This window comes from Sciurus carolinensis, chromosome 9, assembly GCF_902686445.1.
Source record: "Sciurus carolinensis chromosome 9, mSciCar1.2, whole genome shotgun sequence".
NCBI classification, from domain to species: Eukaryota; Metazoa; Chordata; class Mammalia; order Rodentia; family Sciuridae; genus Sciurus; species Sciurus carolinensis.
In genome coordinates, this window is record NC_062221.1 from 83,268,929 (window position 1) to 83,289,819 (window position 20,891).

Sequence of the window (20,891 nt, forward strand, 5' to 3'; positions counted from 1 at the left end):
GGGAACTGCAAATTAAAACTGCAATGAGATATCATCTCACCCCAGTTAGAATGATTAATTATCAAAACAACAAACAACAAATGCTAGCGAGGATGTGGAGCAAAAGGAGCTTTCACACACTGTTGGTGGAAATGTAAATCAGTGCAACCATTATGAGGAACACTAAGGAGAGTCATCAGAAAAATAAAAATAGATCCACCATATGACATATGTCCCTCTTCTAGGTATATATCTAAAGGGAATGAAATCTGCTTAGCAAAGAGATACTGAATGCTTGCTGTAGTACCGTTCACAATAGCTAAACTATGGAATCAACCTCAGTGCCCATCAACAGATGAATGGATAAAGAAAAGGGGTATATATACACGACAGAATATTATTCAGCCATGAAGAAGAATAAAATTTTGTCATTTGCAACAAAAGGAATGTAACTGGAAGATGTTTTGTTAAGTAAAATAAGCAAGACATAGAAAAACCAAGTACTGCATATTCTCTCATATGTGGAAGTTAATTATAAGTGTTGACCTGAATGTAGAGTGATTATTAGAGTTTGGGAACGGGTAGAGGGATGAATAAGAGAAGGTCGAATTAGTACATGCCATATACATTTGTTGAAATATCACATTTTATTAATATGTACAATTTATGCATATTAATAAAAATAAGATAAAGCATTAGAAAGATTAAATTCATAGTTTTTTATCATGTATTTTCTTAGGTTGGGGGATGATTCTGAATTTTTTTTGCAGCTTAAAGAACCTCTCATTCTTAAGGTGGATAACCACTGATAAGGCACTGGAGAAGGACAGTTCCTTTTCAGCTCCATTGCCAGGTGAAATGATGAAGGTGACAGAGTGAGCCGGACCACCTCTGCAGACGCCTGGATATTTGCTGTGCAGCATCCTGTGCTTACAATACACTGTGTGAATGGGAAAAGCTTGAGAGCAGCTGCCACGTGCTTCTACCACTGACTGTACCTGGAATACCTGACTGCCAAACCCCACTCCACCACACCGAGAGAAAGAATGGGAAGCACTGCAGGACTTCACCACCACATTTCCTGCCTTGCTTTTCTTCCTTTCAAGTAAAATGATATGGAAAGTGGAAAATAGGGGTAGCGAACTGGCCTCAGATAGATAGGGGCTGGCTCTCGTCTCACAGGAACCACATCTAAGCCATCAGGGTGGTTCTTCCTGATAAGTAGCAATACCCTTGTGGCTCTTCTTAATAGTGTTCCAGGCATCATCATCACCCGACAGGAGTTGTTATTATCATCTGAAACCACTTTGGCATCCCTGATCCAGAGCTTCCATTAAGAAAGGATGGAGGATAATCCATCACATCTTAGACCTCATTAGGAAGGGTCAAGTGTCTGCTAAAAGTGAGAGGGGCAGAAAAAACAAGACTGTCTCCACCAGAGGAAGGAACTGTGAACAGTGTCCTGAAAAAATATGTGATTTCTGTCTCACGAGATCTTCAAAAACAGAATATCATTGACTTAGATGCAGCGCCTCCTGAAGGCAGGAATCTGATTTAACAACTTCTCTATTTTATGACTTTCCTGGTGCTTTGAGTTTATAAACTGTTTTAAGTCCTCTTTAGTTTGAGGGAGACCATCAGAGCCTCACTTTGATAGCTTACTATTGACTTTTATTACTGTTGTTTTTCTCCTGACTAATTGGTTCCCTGGACATCACTGTATTATCTGTGAACAAATATAAAGCTGATGTGCAGGAGGATGTTGCATTTCTCCTGTTTTTAAGAGGCAGAAATCTAACTGTGAGAACTATTCTTTTAGTTACTGGATTTTAGTAAAGTTTTAGTAAGTTATTGCAGCATTTTTTTTCCCTGTTCTAAATGGTTCCTGAAAAATTAATCAGATTAATTTAAGCATTAAGAATCTTCTGAATAAAGTATTCCAAACATAGCTAGCAGTAAATTAACCTTTCACAGTTTTTCTCAGATACAAATGCTAGAAATTGAGACTTTAATTCTGTGTGCTTTAATCCCAGATTATCCCATTAATTTAATGAGTTTGTTGGTTTTTAAAACAAAAGTTTCAAGATACATATTCTTTTGTAATTCTAAATATTAGTTGTGTTTGCTTTCATCTGCTTACTCTGTACAATAGTAAACTGAATTTTTAAATCAGCCTATCTCAAGGATGCTAAAATAATTGGGAGTCAATAAATTGTGGTTATCTGCATGGCTTGTTTCATAGGTGGCTGGATATATTTAACACATTTTTAAAAGTCAATTACTTTTTAAGTTTTGAAATTTCACTCTTGACTTTTCATTCAAATCTAGGTAAAAGGGCAATTTTAAAATCTTAGTTAAGACACATTACACAAATATCAGTTATTAAAACCCAATATTAAAAGTATCAATAATTACATACCACTATATTTGTGAAGGTCAACCTAAAACTATGAATAATAATTATTATTGGTTTTATTATTTCTTGCAAGAGTAGGTCAGACAAGAATATTTATAAATGCAAACTCTCAGCCTATTTCCTGCAAATGCAGTTTGGAAAATGTTAGTAGATATGCACCTTCCAATGTCAATCATCACTATCATTTTGTAATATGTGAATTTTGAATGGAAAAATAGTGATGGTATAAATCTGTATAGACTGAGTAATTTATAAATGAGAAGAGAAATGGATGTGATCAGTATTTCCTCCCACTACCATCCTCTGACCTTCTTACCTATCTGCTTGCTGAAGCACTTAACTATATCTCCAGGGTACACTCCATGGAAAATTTGTTTTAATACCACAATAAACACAAATGCAAGTTGGGTATGTTAGAGTTATCTTTATTTGAAGGAAAATAGTTGAGATTCCATTGGTACTTGTCAAAAACTATTTCTAAACCCTTCCCCCAATAACTTTGATTTCTTTTACTGGCATGTCTTTTATCAGACCTGATCCTCAGATGTTTTGGCTAGTGAATTTCACATTTTGACCTTTAGTAGCAATACTTCTTCAGGAGTATTTAGTCCCATAAACAAATGTTAAGCACTGTGTGCCAGCTACTCTAAATAAGATGCTGTGAATAGCCCCTGTCTTCAAGTATTTCACTCTTCAGAGGGGAAAATAGAGAGTAAATAAGAGCCTAATGTGCAATTATTTAAAGATGGTGTGATCACAGAGCAGGAGGGAGAAGAGCACTATGCCCTTAAGGAACACGTGCTTATGTTTTTAGCAACCTACTAGTTTTCCCACTGTTAAAATGTCTGTGTTGGGGATCATGGTGGATGTTCATCTTGTAAGTTAGCTGTGTTGTATTAACTGTTTTAGTTAATGTTTTCTGGGAGAAACATTATGTCAACTTCATTTTGTCACAAACAACACATTAGCAAGGAATTTTGTCAGAAACAGCAGCAGCAGTAGATTTTCAGGGCTCGTTAAGTGCAGGATTCTGAACAGAATAATAAAGCACAGCTTTATTATTGAAGAAGAATAAAGCACAGCTCTTCCTTTGGAAAGGTGTGGTCCTCCTGAGGAAGTATTGTTCAGAAATTCAATACAGCAGCAAGTTGAGTTTCTGCAGGGTTCTGTTGTATTCCCCCCACCATTTCTTTTTTATTGTACACACTCACACCACGTAACATTCCCCATCTTCACCATTTTTAAGTGTGTAGGTCAGTGGCATCCAGTATGTCTATAGTGTTGTACAGCCATCGCCACATCCATCTCCAGGACTTCTTCATCTCTCAGCACTGAAACTGCCATCCATGCAATACCAACTCCCTGTGTGCTCTTCCTCCATCCTCTGGAAACCACCTTTCTAAAGAAAGTACAAGTCTCTAGAATTTTGACTACTCTTAAATCCCTCACATAAATAGAATCATACAGCAAGTGTCTATGTGTGGCTGGTTCATTTCACTTAACACACTACCCTCAAGGTTCCTTCATGTAGCACAGGTCAGAATTTTCTTTTTAAGGTTAAATAGTAATTCATTGTAATCCATTGCATGCATGTGACATATTTTGCTTTCCTTTATCTGCTGCTTGTCACTTGGATTGCTTCCACATTGTGCTGTCGTGAATAATGGTGCTCAGAACGGGTGTACACATATCTCTTGGAGACTGGCACCTCTCTGTGTGTCTTTAGCAATTTCAGGTACATTGTTACTAACTCTAGTCACCATGACATGCAGTAGAGTTCCTGAACATATTCCTCATGTTTAACTGAAAATTTGTTTCCTTAGATCAACATCATCTTCCCCACCCCCACATTGGTAACCACCATTTCACTCTCTGGGTCTGTGACCTTAGCTTTTATCATCCAGTCTTTATGAAGCTGGCTTGTTGTATTTAACATAAGCCCTCCCATTTCATCCATGGTGTTATGAATGACAGGATTTCTTTCTTTCTTGAAGGTAGGATAGTACTTAATTGTGTATATGTGCCTTTTCTTAATCTGCTCCTCTGTTGGTGAACATTTAGGTTGATTCCACCTTAGCTATTGTGAATAATGCTACCACGGATGGGAAGTGCAGATAGCTTTTTAACATACCGATTTCATTTCCTTTGGATGTCTATCCTGAAGTGGTATTGCTAAATCAGGGTGGTTTTATTGTTAATTTTTTGAGTCACCTTCATACTGTTTTCCATAATGGCTGTACAAATGTGCATTCCCACCAGCTGTGTAGAGGGTTTCCTTTTTAACACATTCCCACCAACACTTGTTATCATTCATATCTTTGATAATAGTTATTCTTACAGCTCTGAGATTATGAGGTTGTATGTTGTTGGGGGTTTGATTTGCATTTCCCTGATGTTTACTCCTGTTGAACATGTTTTCAGATACCTATTGACCATTAGTATGTCTTCGTTTGAAAATTGAGATCCTGCTTTAATTCTTTTGAGTAGATACTCAAAAGTGGAATTGCTGGGCCACTATGGGCCACTATTTTTTTTTTTTCCTTGTAGTGTTGGGGATCAAAGCCAGTTGCCGCTGCTATTTCTGACAAAAGACTTCATTAATGTGTGGCATGTGCTAAAATATGCTAGGCAAGTCCTCTGCTAGTGAGTCCCAGCCCCCGCCTGGTGAAATCACTTGATAATTCTATTATTAATTACTTGTGGAGCCACCACACTCCTTTCCACAGTGGCTGTACCGTTCACATTGCCTCTGCAGTGCACAGGGGTTCCAATTTTTCTACATTCCCGCAGACAGTTTTCTAGGTTCTTTTTTGATAGTAGCCATCCATGAGTTGATATCTCACTGTTCTTTTGATTTGTGTTTCCTAATGATTCATGTAGTTGCCGATCTTACAATGTGTTTATTGGTCATTTGCATACCTACTTTGGAGAAGTGTCTATTGAAGTTTTTTGTTTTTTGGAGCTTTTGGAGTTCCCCATATTCTGGATATTTGTCCATTACTACTGACGATTGCAAACCTTCTCTTTTATTCAAATGGGCTGTCTTTTTACTCTGTAGATAGTGGAGTTTTTGTTCATTTGTTTTCATGAAATTCAATTTGTCAATTCTTTATTTTGTCTGTGCCTTCAATATGATAGCCAAGAAACCATCTCTAAATCCAGTCATGAAGTTTTTGCCCTATGTTTTCTTCCAACAGTTTCACAGTCTTGCAACTTACATTTAGATTGTGAATCCATTTTTAGTTATTTTTTGTGTATGATGTGAAGTAATGGCCCAATATCATTCTTTTGCATGTAGATACCAAGTATCAAGTCTTTGTTGAAAAGACTTTTTTTTTCACTGTTGAATGGTACTGACATCTCGTAAAGAATAATTTGACCACACATGAGAGGGTTTATTTCTGGATTCAAGACAGGGTGACACTGTTTAGATTACTGTAGTGTTAGTAAATTTTGAAATGAGGAAGTGTGAGTTCTCCAACTTTATTTTTCTCTTTCAGAATTGTTTTGTCTATTCAAGGTTCTTTTAGTTTCTATGTGAATTTTAGGATGAATTTTTCTGGTGCTGCAAAAAATATCATTGGGATTTTCATAAAGATTGCATTAAATCTGTAGATCACTTTGGGAAGTATTAACATCTTAATAATATTAAGTCTTACAATAGATGAACATGATATGTCCACTTATTTATTTCTTCAGTTTATTTCAGAATTGTTTTATAGTTTCATTGTTCAAGTCCCTTGCCTTTTTCGTTGTCATTTTATTCTTTTTGATTCACTTATAAATGTTAAATTGTCTTCTTAATTTTCTTTTTGGACTGTTCATTATTACTGTGTAGAAATAGAATTGATTTTTGTGTATTGATTGTCTCCTACTACTTTGCTGAATTTGTTGATTACTTCTATCAGGTTGTGTATGTGCATGTGCTTATGGTGTTTTTAGGGTATTTTCCATATAAGATTGTATCAACTATAAATAGAGACAATTCTACTACTTTTCCAATTTGAATGCATTTTATTCTTTTTCTTACCTAATTGCTCTGGCTAGGTCTTCTAGTACTTATACGTAGAAATGGTAAAAGATGACATCTTTGCCCTTTTCCTATCTTAGGGAAAAAACTTTCAAACTTTCACCATTATTATGATATTCATTGTGGGTATTTCATATATGTCTACTATACTGAGGTAATTTCTACCTGGTCCTATTTTGCTGAGTTTTTTATAATGAAAAGAAAATTTTGTCAACCCTGCAGGGTTTTTTTTTTTTTTTTTCCCCTTTATTCACTTATGGTGATATGTTACATTGACCCAGGAATAAATCTCACTTGGTCATGATGTATAATCCTTTGTATTATTCTGATGAACTCAGTTTGCTAGTATGTTGTTGAGAATTTTTGCATCAGTCTCATAAGGAATATTGATTTGTAGTTTTCTTTTGTTGTAGTGTTTTTTTTTTCTGACTCTCACATAGAGTAATGCCAGCTCCATAGAACAATTAAAGATGGGGGTTTCTGCCTCATCTGTTTGCTATTGTTGTTGTTAAAGTTTGAGAAGGAGTGAATATTCAGTAGAATTCACTAGTGAAACCAGTAGTCCCAGGGCATTTCTTTACTGGGAGATTTTTGATTATTGACTCAAAGTCCTATTCAGATTTCCTATTTATTCATGGTTTAATCCTGATAGGTTTTGCTTATAGGTATTTGGCTGTTTCATTCTAAGGTGTCCATTTTGTAGTGTGTAATTGTTCACTATACTGTCCTGAAGTCCTTTATTTCTGTAGAATTAGTGGTAATGTTCCCAGTTTCATTTCTGGTTTTGGTAATTTGAATCTCCTCTCTTTTTCTTAGTCCATCCAGTGAAGGTTTATCAATTTTTTTCATCTCTTCAAAAAACTAAATTTTGATTTTGTCATTTTACCCTATTATTTATTCTCTGCGTCAGTGATCTCTGCTACAATTGTGTGTGGGGGAAGTGGCAGGGGTGGTACTTAGAATTGAACCCAGGACCTTGTTCATGCTAAGCAATTGCCTGCCGTATCTCTAAACCATATCCCAAAGCCTTTTAATTTAATTTTTTTTTTTTTGAGACATGATTTTGGTTAAGTTGTACAGGCTGACCTTGAACTTGCAGTCCTCCTGCCTGAGCCTCCCCCATAGCTGGGATTACAGGCCTGTACCACAAAACCTGGCCACTGCTCTGCCCTTTATTTTTTTCTTTCTGACAGCTCTGCATTTGCTTTTTTTTTTTTTTTTTTTTTTTAAGTTTCTTAAGTTAGGTTCTTAAAATTTAAGACCTTCTTTTTTTTTTTTTTTAAATTACAGCATTTGTAGCTATAAATGTCCCCTATAGCACTGCTCTTGATGTAACCCATGTTTTTGGTGTGGTGTGTTTTTGTTTTCATTCATCTTTGAATATTTTTCTAATTTCCATGTGTTCTATTCCTTGATTCTTTAGGTTGTTTTAATAGTACATTGTATAATTTAAATCTGTGGATTTTCCAGTATTTTATTTTTTCGATTATTTATTCATTTATTTTCTTCCTCAAGATGGGTTCTAGTTTTATTGTCCAGATGGGTCCCAAACTCCTGGGCTCAAAAGAGCTTCCTGTGTCAGCCTTCCTAATGCTGGGGCTACATCTTACTGTGGTCAGAGAAGACACTTTCTTTGGTATCTGATTATTTATTCTGAATTAGACAGTTTATCATGTTTAAATCTGAGGAAGTTTCTGCAGTGGTGCATAACAGGCCAGGAAGAGAGGCATGAAATGGATTGGGAAACAAAGGGTGGAGACTAAGAGAAGAGAAACCTGCAGAGCCCTGTTAGAGGGTTTGCATTTCATTCTTCATATTGTGGGAAGTCACTGGAAGGGTTAAAAGGAATTATTTAGGTCAAATTATTTAACCATATTACTGTGACATCTGTGTGGAAGTGGATTGTGAAGAGGCAAGAGGGAAGCAGAGTCTACTGTGAGATGTCTGGGGGATTATTTGCAGATAGAGGTGTCAAATGGACAGGTATATATTCTTGTCTGGAATACTTGGGTGGATTCGGTCAGGCTGTCATAGTTTGGTTGACTTAAACAATAGACATTTATTTTCTGGCGGTTCTAGAGGCTGAGGAGTCCAGGATCAAAGTGCTGGCAGGTAGGATTCACTCCGGGGCCTCTCCTGGAGGTTTGTAGGTGGCTGACACCCAGCTGTTAGCTCTCAGGAGCCCTTTCTTGTGCACATACATGTGGGAAGAGAGAGAGAGAGAGAGAGAGAGAGAGAGAGAGAGAAAGTGCAAACTCATTGGTGTTGCTTCTTGAGATTTTGAAAATAATGTTTTCAACATTAAAATTAATACCCAATGGTATTTCTATTTAAATGTTACCTGAAAACTGACAAAGTGATTTATCAGAGGAGATTCATTTTTGTTATCTATAACAGTAATATAAACATTACTGTATCCTTGTAAATCTTTTAAAATCTATTGAGTCTTAATTTTTAGATCTGGTCAGTTCGTTGTCCTGTTTAATTCCCCTATCTTCTTACTCTTACTTATTTTCTGTCTGGTTTTTCTATCCATATTGAGAGTAAGATATTGAAGTCTCCAGCTACTAGTGTAAAACTATCTGTTTCTCACTCCAGTTTTGAGAAATTTTTCTTCCCAGGTGTGTATATGTTTATACTTGTTTTATCTTCTTGCCGAATTGAACTTTTCATTCATATGTAACAGACTTCATCATCTCTTATAATGATTTTTGATTTGAAGTCTGTTTTGTCTGTTATGAGCGTAGCCACCCTTGCTGCATTTCGGTTACTTTTTGTAAGACATACCTTGTTTCATCATCTCATTTTCAAATAATTTGTGTCGAGACAGCATACACTAGGACCATTCCATTCAATCCATTCTGCTCATCTATCTTCTGAATGGTGAGTTCATTCCATTTATATTTAAAATAATTACTGATAAATTCTTTGGTCATGTTACTAATTGTTTTCTATATGCCTTACAGCTTTTTTGTTCCTGCTTTCCTGCATTACTGTCTTCTTTTGTGTCTAGTTGATTTTTTTTTTTTTTGTAGCAAAACATTTAAATTCCTTTCTCATTTCATATTGTGTGTATTTTTCAGCCATTGCCTTTGTGGGGATCACATTTAACACATCAAAGTGATAACTTCTGATTTGAATTTATATCAGCTCAAGTTCAATAACATAAAAAGGTCTCCATAAAAAAGCTCTTCCACCCTTTCCACGGTGATACCTGTGTACACTGTCTGTAAAAGACATGAAATAATATCTTTTAATGCATTAGTCTCTTAAATTCTATAGAGGAAAAAAAAGTAGTTTTACACAATTACAACAATAGTGTTAGTTTTTGTAATTCCCATGTATTTACCTTTAAGTATATCTGTATTTCTTCACACAGTTTCTAGTTACTATCAAGTATCCTTTAATGTTAACCTTCAGGATTCTCAGTAGCTCCCATTATCATTTCTTTGTTTGTGGGAGGGGTACCTGGGATTGAACTCAGGGGTATTCAACCACTGAACTACATCCCCAGCCCTATTTATATTTTATTTAGACACTGGATCTCACTGAATTGCTTAGTACCTCACTTTTGCTGAGACTGGCTTTGAACTTGGTGATCCTCCTGCCTCAGCCTCCTGAGCCACTGGGATTACAGGCATGCTTTCTTGTAGGACAGGTCTTAGTGGTAATGAAGTCTCTCAGATTCTGTTTATCTATCTATGAATGTCTTAATTTCTTTCTCACTTTTGAAGATTTTTTTTTTTTTTTTTTTTTTTTTTTTGGTGGGGGGAGATATAGGATTCTCTGTTGGCAGATTTTTTTCTTTGAGCAACTTTAAATATACTGGCTCACTGCTTTCTGACCTCTAAAGTTTCCGATGAGAAATCTGTTGATAACCTTATTTGAAGATTCCTTGTATGAAATGAATTGTTTTTCTCTTTCTGCTTTCAAAATTCTTTTTCTCTTCATCTTTCAACAGTTGGGTTATAATGTGTCTTGATCTGAGTCTCTGACTTTACCCTTCTTGGAGTTGTTTAAGCTACTTGATTGTTTATATTTATGTTGTTAAACGTGTACATTTCAGCCATTGTTTCTTGAAGTAATCTCTGCCTCCTAATTTTTCCTCTTCTCCTTTAAATATTTTGACATTGTGTATGTTGGTCCCCTTGATAGGATCTCCTTGGTCCCTTAGACTATATTTTCTTTTCTTTAATTGTTCTTTCTACTATCTTTACTTCAAGTTTATTGGTTCTTTTGCCTGTTCAAAACTGCATTGGAATCCCTCCGGGGAATTTTTTCATTTCACTTACTGTATATTTTTTGCTCCAGGATTTCTTTTTGATTTTTTTTAAAGCCTTCTATTTCTTTATTGATATTCTACTCTCTTTTTATATTATTTTCTTGACATTTCTCATGATTTCCTTTAGGTTTTTTTTTTTTTTTAATATTTTTAAGATGGTTGTTTCAAAATCTTTGTGTGGTAGATCTGCCACCATGTCTTTTTCAGGGACAATTTCTGTTGGTTTATTTTTTTCTTTTGAATGAACTGTACTTGCCTCAAACACTTTGTTTTTTGTTGTCGTCGAAAGTTCTACATTTGAATCTGATAATGTTGTGACTCTGGAAATCAAATTCTCATCATTTCTTTCTAGTGTTTGCTGGTTTGTTTTTTTTTTTTTAATTATTATATTCTATCAGTTCAATGGTTGTCTAGGTGGTGAAACAGATTTCTGGTGTCTCGTACTCTGTTGTTTTCCCAGAATGCTCCAGGCTGTATGGTTTTTAAAGTGCCTTCACATTGAATCTGCAATAATGCTAATCCTGTAAGGCAAGTTATTATAATCACTCGCTCTATGGGTAATAAAACTTAGTGGCTTGCCCACTACAGCTAACATGTGACAGTCCAGCACTCATACCCATGTCTTTACTCTGTCTCACTCCTGCCTTGATGTAGTGAAGACCAAATGGTTAATGTGGAAATCAGGGAAGCAGAGCCTCAGGTTCTAAAGTAGTGCCCCAGGACCTGCTGGGCAGAAAGGTGAAATATGAGGTGGACTAAAACCACATACTGAGCAAAGAGCAGAAACTGAGAGTTGGAAGTGAAAGCAGAAAAAGCAGAATACAAAGGAGAATTGAGGGCAAGAGCAGCTTGGAATTCTGTAAGCAGAAGAAATTTGTGAGGTTTGTTTTTGGTCCAGCTCAACAAGTATGTCCATTTTGAAGGCTGAGTTCTTCCTCTACTGATCTTAAAAATTCATAGCATTCTAGGCCTGAGTTTTTAGCAGGAATAGGAAGGACACTATTTGTGTTTTGCATGAATTACACAGCCATATGTTAAAGTATTTCAGTGGTGACACTATTTATGTATTTCTAGATTTGCTTTTCAGAATACACTTTTTGAAATTTGGACATTGATGGAAATGTTCTGTATCTGCCACATTTCAAGAGCTCAGTAGCCACATGGCCTTGTGGTTAGGGGTTACCATATTGAATAAATTAGCAAACATGGATTCTTTTTGTCTAAAAAATTTTAAAAAGATTTTTCAAGTAATACATGCACTTGCAAAAATACTCAAAATATTCAAAATGAAATGTAAAAGTGTTTTCCCTTGATTCCTCTCAGCTTCCTTTTTTCTATAAAGATATCTACTATCAAAACTTTCTTTTGTATATGAGGTGCATATATGAATGTGCAACAATGAATTCCCCTGTCATGTATAATTATAATGTACTAATAAAAGAGTACTAATAAAAGAGACTTTGTTTTGCATCCCTTCAGGAAAAGTATATTCATAATAATTTTATATGTATATGGGAATTGAACTCATGGGTGGTTTACCACAGAACAATATTCCAGTACTTTTTATTTTTCATTTTGAGACAGGTTCTCACTTAATTGTCCAGACTGGCCTCAAACTTGTGATCCTCCTGCTTCAGCCTCCCAAGTTGCTGGAATTACAGGCATACACCACCATGCCCAGTTTGTATATGCTTTTCATAAGCTACAAAAGCTTATTATGTTAGGAGTTCTATTTTATATCTTGTTTTAAAAATTTAAACTGTCTCTTGAAGCTCTTGGTGCAGTACTATACATTGCTCTTCCTCCTTGTATTAAAGGCTTCCCAGTGTTCCATTATTTGCAAATGGAACTTATCAGTTCTCTATTCATAGGCTTTTATATTTTTTTCTAGTTTTTCCCCAATCAATGCTATAATATATTCCTAACAGTACACTTGCTAGATCAAAGGATAAGAGCACAACTTCTTAAAGAGGTCTCTACAGTGGTCTTCGATGTGTGGCGTTTCTAAGCAAGGAGAGTGGATAAAGTTTGGGTCTAGGGTAGGGCACAAATAATGAAGACTGGAAAGAAAAGGAGCCAGAGATAATAAATGGTAAAGAAACTCTAACTGTGTGATGGGAATAATAAATATTTGTACCAATAATTTTAAAAGTGGTCTTTAAAGTTTAATTAGTACATTCCTTCCTGGGAATATTTAAAAACAATACTTTAAATGTCAATAGGCTTTATTGTAACTTTTTTAAAAAAAATTATAACTGCTATTGTCTTTAGTTTTATTGTAAAGATCGTGCATATTTATTGCAGGTAATTCAAAAAATGCAAAAATTTTCTCTCATTATTTTTTGCCTGCTTTCTTTGTTTTAGGTAACAGAAATTTAACGTCATATTGGAATGAATTTGGATACCAACATAGCAAGGACATGGAAACATCTTCAGATTCCCTTCAGTATCAAAGAAGACAAGCCATGGCCATCCCATTCATGGTACAGTGTGGTATGTATTTAATTTCATTTTAATTGGTAAATATTAATGAATATCTAAATATGAAAGTTATGGTATTAAGAAATGGTGGAGTAGGGAGACACAGCTGGGTAAGCCATGGTCTTTGTTTTCAGGAAGTCTAGAAGAGAGATTAAAATAATTGACAGTAGGGGAAAATTTGGTAAGTTGGACAAGGTTCTTAGACCTAACTAGATCAAGCTAGACAATACCAGAGCATTGCTGGGCTCAGCTCCAAGACTTCTCCCTGGCTGGGTGCTTCCTTCTCCATAGACAGGAATTAGTTATCAGGTGTATACTTCAACTTTTAAAACATTTATGGTGGAGTCATAGAAGTAGCCATTTTTCTGTTTTTAATATGTAGTGCTAAGTCTAATACATAATGAGAATTTTGTAATTGGCAACTGAATGTATAAATAATGACTAAATAATGAAAGACAAAAATATTATTTTGGATAACATGTTAGAGGGTCTTGAATTCCAGGATGAATTTTAACTTTGATAAACATAGGGAGATATTGGGAATTTTTCAGTAGAAGAGTAATATCGTTGAGTCATTGAACACTTGGTCTGCTTTCCAGCTATGAACGATGGGTTATGGAATTGAGGACAGTTTACTTTCTTTGGCAGACAGTCCAATAGAGAAAACAGACAAGCAAACACAAAAGTCCCCAGTACATGTAAAACTTCATAGAAGTCTTGTGCCATGGACAGCTCCCCAAACCTTTGCCTGGGAGTATTCCAGGGTGGACCCAATTAGCAAGGTGGAACTTGTATGTAAGGCAGTGAAGGGTGATTTGTGGAGGATCAGATGAAGGGAGGAGTCAGACCTCTGAGGATCCTGCTATTGCAATCTAAGATCTAGGTGAAAGATTGTAAATGTCAGAACTGGTCTGTGGCAGTGAGACAGATATTTAGAAGGTCTGATTGAGGAAATCAATGACAGTATCTGACAACCTATCAGATGATAATAATGGCTAACAATTACTTTATAGTTTTGATGTGCCAGGTACTGTCTGAATCTTATCTGTAGTACCTGAGAGCTGGATGCAACAGGGAAAAATATTTGGCCTCTCAAGGCCTCAGTTTCTTCACTTATAGAATGAGACTAGTACTTGTAGCTACATTGTGGTAGTATTGTGAGAATAACATGCATTAGTAAGTGTGAAGTTTACCAAGTCCTTAGGAAGGGGTCTAGCAGTGTTGACTTTTATCGTCATCATCATTATTATGCCATTTCACCCTTAATAACTCTTTTATATAACTGTAATATTAATCTCTTTTTACAGGCCACCATATGGAAACATAAAGAAATTAAGTCATTTGTCCAAAATCATAGAGGAAGTAAGAGGTGGAGCTATTCAGGTTTTAAACAACCATGCAAACTGTCTCTGCCATAGATGAACAGAGACAGGTTATTTCCCCAATAGCGAGTAGCACTGTGTCAAGAGGGAATCCAGGATTAGATTTAAGTGTAACCTAGAGACAGTGATGTACCCTGGGCCTAAAGGCTAAGAGGGACCGTAAGGGGAAATGGACAATCAGAAACTGCAGACTGAGACTGGAATAAGAACAAAGGAAAGTACAGAAGAAGAAAATGCATAAATTACATAGAGACCTTGATTTTCCTATGTTAGTCACATGATTGGTGACAGCAGATGGTGATGTCAGCAGATGGTGAATAGACCAGAGAATATGGGAGAGTCACGGTCACTGGGATTCTTAATGTGGTTTAAGAAGAGGTAGAGTGGAATCTATTAAGGCTCTTCTGGCTAAAAGTAACGGAATCCAACTGAAAAGAACTGAAGCCATAGTATTAAGAGTAACAGCTACATTTCTTGATAGGATCTTAGAGTAACTCATAGAATTTATCTAGCAAAATGGTGTGAGATGAAGGATTCTCTACTTTGGTAGATGCAAACTGACAGATTTCTGTGATAGATTCATTTTTGATGTGGTCTCTTTGTGTGTGTGTGTGTTTTTTTTTTTTTTTATCAGATCTCTGTCTTAAATGGAGAGTCTTACCTTCCTCTACTAATTATCAGGAAAAAGAATTTCATGACATGTGGATTTGTGCTAATAATCCTAACCTCCTGGAAAACAGGTAGTTTTTTGATTGTTTTCTAAAAATTCTTTATCCATGATTATTTCCTAAAGTCCATATTATGAAACTGGAAAGTGTCAGATAGAAGTGGATTTTAGCTTAATCGCTGGTCTCTGGACTCTTTCTAGCCCCTTGCTACTTGTGAAAAGACTAGTTAGTATGCTTTTCCACTGGATGAAACAGATCTAGATGTGGCAATCTTCAGATGTCGGGTGTGCGGTTCCGCACTTCCATGGGCAGAGGCTACAGCCTCCTGAGTTCTGCCTTCCGGTTCATTTTCACACAGCATACAACCTGATCAGACAGGAGTCTGACTCAGGGGGTGTATCCAGGGGCATTAAACTGATAGACCATGCACCTTTCCTATTTAAGTCATATATTGATTTCATTGCTTCATGCTCTTAGAGGAAGAAGTTCAGACTAAAACAGGAAAAAGAATGATTAAATATTGATGAATGTCAATGTTATTACAAGTTCTGTTAGATTAATATTCTTTCCCTAGGGGAAAAAAGAGCTAGTACTCCCCCTTTAACAAGGGCACCCCTAACTGGAACATTGCTTCCACACAATCTTCATCCTTCGACTTAAACATAGGTGAATCAATATTGCTAATATAGACATTAGGGTAAAAATTCCTGTTTGGTTATTTTTATCCAGCTCTGAAAAAAAGAGCAAACATTTAAAAAATAGTAAATATTCAGAAACTGCTGTTAAACCCTTTCTGCCTGGAGTCTCCGGGTTAGTTATATTTACTGACTGAAGGAAAATGTCAGGGGGTACAAGGGCTCTTACGTCTCACATGTCCCAGGGTTTTTCACTCTCCCTTTCTTGTTTTGAAACATGACCTGTGTTTTCCTAAGTGAAATTTGTCACAGACATGAAATAGGTACAACAGATAGATGCAGAATTGTCCTCGTGCTGGGAACCGAGGACCAGAGGAGGCCACTTCCCATTTCTGCCCCCTACTCTCAGCAGAAGACTGAGCGCTCCAGGAAGCATGATTGTGAGACATACGCCTAGTTTCACTTCTTCATTTTAGAAACGTCAGAATCGAACCCAAACCTGTGACTAGGAAAGCTGTTCATGAGTCACTGGCCAGAATCTTTTGACTATTAGCCTGATTCCATCCCTAACTTGAGGCTTAACTATCTCCTAAATAATAAAACAGCACCAGCTCAGTTTTTATATTTACAATGGTTAATATTAATCACTTAACATGAGCCAAAAACTTTTCACACAGCCTACAATGATATTTAAAGTCCAAGCTCAGCCTGGGATTTGACTCCTGGCTCCACTGGCTTTGAAATCTGAGTAAATGATATAACCTCTCTCCATCTCTCTTTCTTCTTCCTTAGAATGGGGTATAATAAAAGAATCTCGAAGCATCTTCTCCAAGTCCAGCTATCAGGACAATCTACTGAAAGTTCCTGGCCTCTGTTGGGGGTGTCCCTTGATAACATACCACCAGGACCGAGGCTACTCCCACAGATTTAACCACATAGCTATGTTGTAGACCAGTCTTGGTCATTGTCAGCCTCACTGAACTGTCCTTTACAGTTTCCTTTATTTATAGTTTGACATGGTCCCTGAATTGGCACATTCTCACCCTCTTCTCTTGAACAGTAGGAATACCACTGCAGAACTTTTTTTAGAATAAGTTTCAAAGCTACATTCATTGTCTCTTACGCATCAGAATATTGACACTTGTGAAGAGAGGCAAGACAAATTTAGTTGTGTTGACAGAAAACTAACAGACTTTAAAAATATACAATGCAGAAAGTGTTTATAATTTTTAAGTTCTTGTTTCTCTAAATACACCAACATAATATTGACCATCTGTATTTCATTTCCACTGAAAAGATTGTGATAAAAATATTCATAAAGCGGCAGCAGGAGTTTTAGGGGAGATGTAAAGAAAAACTCCTGATTCGATTTAATTGTGTTCATTTAAAGATTTTTGGAAATAATAAATTTCAAAGTGCAATACAACCCATACATATTTTTAAACATCTTTTTCAAAATTACATTTGAAGTTAATTAAGAGTTAGTTCTTCCTGAATGGGGAGCTCATCAACGATGGTATCACTAAAATGCCTCCTGGGAAAAAAGGAATTCTTCGGGTGCTCTCAGTTAGTCATCTCTTTCAGTATCATAGTCTGGGCCTTGCACCTGCTAGGAGTATGCCTTGAAACATTCCCTGAGTCATATATACCATTAGATTTGGATAGCTCATGTAAAATAAGTGCATTAAATTGATGAGGAGTGAAGTAAAGCTGTTTATTAGGCAACATTGTTTGAGTAAAGGGACAGAGTAATGAGGTGAAAAGTGTCATTGTCTGTATTTACAGAAAATATAGCTTGTTGTCAGTAGTTAATTGCCACTTGTCACAGTCTCAATGGCAATAAAGAACATTTGAATGAACGACATCCATGTAACCAGAACTTGACCAGGAACCAGAATAGTTGCTCTTTCACAGCAATTACATGTCATGTCATTTACAAAAGTCCTATGAACTTTCCCAGAGGAGGAGAAAACAGACATGCTGAGAAACACCCAGTGACTCACCAAGGATTCCTCTCTACAGCTGGACTGGAAGCCAGTTTTCTGATGCAGAATCTGTATGTACTCTTTCTGCCTTTCCAGTCTCTCTCAGAAGGCATCCTTTTATGTCTCAGGAAGCCCAATTTCATTTCAATACTTTTTAGTAACCAAAATACACCATTTAACAAATGGTAGTATTCAGGGTCAGTAACCTGTGTAGGGTAAAATGGAGCCATTCTTTTTCAAACCACTGAAGCCTCGTTTTGTTTTCCAGTTTGAGCACAGAGAAAGGCTGTGCCTTGTTATCACAGTGCCTGAGAAACAGATATCAGTACACTTCCATTACAGTCATGCTATGCATTTATCTGCATTGAAAGTAGGGATCATTTTAACAGCAGGGTAAAAATGACGCCTGTTACTTGGCTGCACCAAAAAAGTCTGTATTTTGAAAAGGATGTTAAAAAACATCTGTGGGTTTTATTGCATATCCAAATTGCATTATTTTCAAAAAAATTTAAATGAAGACAATTGAATGGATTTCATTTTAATTAAATAGTTGAGGTTTTTTTCTCTTCTGAATAAAAACTTACTGTTGCTGCAAGGTTCTTTCCTCAAACGAAATAGAGGCGTATGTAGGTACCACCCCACAGATGTCTTCAAATTCACACTGTGGGTGGCAGTATATATAGTAGTTGTCCCTAGAATTTGTTTACCTAGCACCTTTCTTTGAAAATAACAATAATAGCAAACAACATATGTGGGTGGAACTAAGTGTTTCTTCACAGTAGTGCTTGAATTTGATTGTCGTTTCTCACTCTTCTCTGTTGTTAGAGGGCAAGAAAAATATATGCTGCAGCCCTGAGAAACAGAGAAATGGCAATTTTGATCTGCTTCCCTGTTTCAGACGAAAGGCCCTCTTCCTGTTCACACCACCTTCTCCCTCTCCTAGTCTAACATACATGCATTTTCTACAAACTTTGCCCCTTCCTCCTCTCTTTGGGAACCCCGTGAACCTCCCACTACCTCCCACATATCAATAATAGAAAACTCCTGAACCTAGAACTTGACCAAGAGCTGACCTCAACATTTCACTCCCCGCCTGCTCCTCCCCTACCATGCCCTGAGTCAGCGCTGTGCCCAGTGGGAAGCAAACTTGCTGTCCATGTCAAGCCTCAGTACCAAGGTGAACAAAATCATGTCTTTTTAACAGTTGGCTCTCTCAGTTTCCCAGAATCAAGTCACAAAAGCAAAAGTAAGGAAGAAAAATGGTCTCCAGCCTTCCAAACCTTGTGTCTCTAAAGTCTTAATATTTTTTGTAACCATAATGAGGAAAGTACGTATCCACATCCAGGACCTGTTTATTGTTCAGTTACACGGAATTCTTCCTGATTCCCCGGCACGTAGGCTGGGAGGCAGGGTGACTGCCAAGGGCAGACACTGACAGTAGCAGGGTCTTAGGGAAGCAAGCTGCAGTCAGAGTCACCAGGGCCATTTGGTGAAAGGTCTCAAGTCTCAGTGCACCCCCCACGCCCCGCCTGGCCCAGGCTGTCAGATCACAGCACAGTCACTTGTCTTCTCAGTGATCCTAAGTCAAAGGACTCATGTGTTTCAAAGGCAGAATTATTTGATATATTTTAGAGAGATATATAGATTTCTACCCTCAATTTTTTGCCGGGGTGGGGAGAATGTTTGGCAGTAATGAGATAAAACTCAGTGATCCCCAAAAGTTTTTGCAAAAGACCTCCTTTCATGAAAATGTAGGATAAGTGAAGCATTAGCAAATAATTAATACTCGCCCATCTTCCTAAATATATGCTACCTTCCACCTTTTCCATTTAGCTCTTTTCTGTGCAAATTGGAAATTTAAGGTCATGTGTTACCTAACGTCATCCATATAATGATCTTTGTTTGCATTTGATCTTTAAAGATATGACAGAAAATGTAACTACTTGCAGAAGTAAACCATCTTTTACAGAGAATAGTTTCGCATTTCCTCCTGTTGTTAATCTCTTACATGTTGATTCTGAAGTTGTCAGCAGGTAGAAAGTCTGCCTTCCATCCCCCTGGGCACCATAAGCACAGTATTACCATCAAAAAATGAGAAAGAGAGGCAACTTACAGAATCCGTCCAAAGGTATCAAAATAAACTGGCAGAACAGCAACCAAAGGTGAGCTGTAATTAATTCTTTACAAATTCAAGTGTGACTCTTGAGGTGTTGGTTTCATATGTGCACATTGACTAATGTGGTTTATCCAAGAAAAATGCGTAGCCTCTTTTTTTCTTCCTTTTGTTGTTTCCTTTTAATTTTTGACCTAAGAACAATTTCAGTGGGTAAGTCCAGAGAAGGGAAGAGAGTTCTATAAAAAACTCTGCACATGGGATACCTAAGCTCCTCCATGCAACGACAGTGCCTGAGAGGAGCAGGAACATTTATTTCTACTCCACAGCTGCACAAGGAGCTTCATAGAGCTCAGCCAGCATGTCCAAGGTCACCTGGGCAAATTGGGGACGTGAATCAGTATGATTTCAAAGGTTAGGCTTTTTCTGTTTGATTAGGATTCTTCCCTGAGTGTGAACATTTTAGGTAAAGAGCTCTTTTAAACAATATTAGCCTATTAACACAGAAAGTCAAAGTCATATTTACTTGTTAAGAAAACTCAATAAATAAAACATTACTAATAATAAACATGGGTAAGCATAATAGTTGCTGGTGAAAGAAAACATGACATGTAGGAAAATTGTTTTATCTTCTTAACAATTATATCTTTATTTATTTTATAGAGTTAGCATCCAAATTCAACATTTTTAACTTTATTATGCATAGCCTGTCAGCTTTTCAAATAGCACTTGAGACAGTCAGCAGCATGTGTCCAAATGCGTTGACTCCTTTGTAGAGGTCAGGAAATAAAAGGCTCATTAGAAGAGAAAATTCTGTGATGGAGCAGGAGTTGAGACCCCCAGTCTTTCTGGACTCTTCCAAGGTAAAGAGGTTTACCTTTGTGCTTCTTGCACCTAACAAGGAATCTGAGGTGCAAGTC

General features: G+C 36.7%; 1 protein-coding gene across 1 annotated transcript in view; it reads left to right on the forward strand.

Moving 5' to 3' along the window:
* The window catches only part of Morc1 (MORC family CW-type zinc finger 1), a 146,302-nt gene that overhangs the window by 63,975 nt on the left and 61,436 nt on the right, over window positions 1-20,891 (forward strand). The window contains 3 exon segments of the mRNA XM_047565496.1: window positions 13,072-13,200; window positions 15,205-15,310; window positions 19,882-20,020. Coding sequence (XP_047421452.1) covers window positions 13,072-13,200; window positions 15,205-15,310; window positions 19,882-20,020 — 374 coding nt within the window.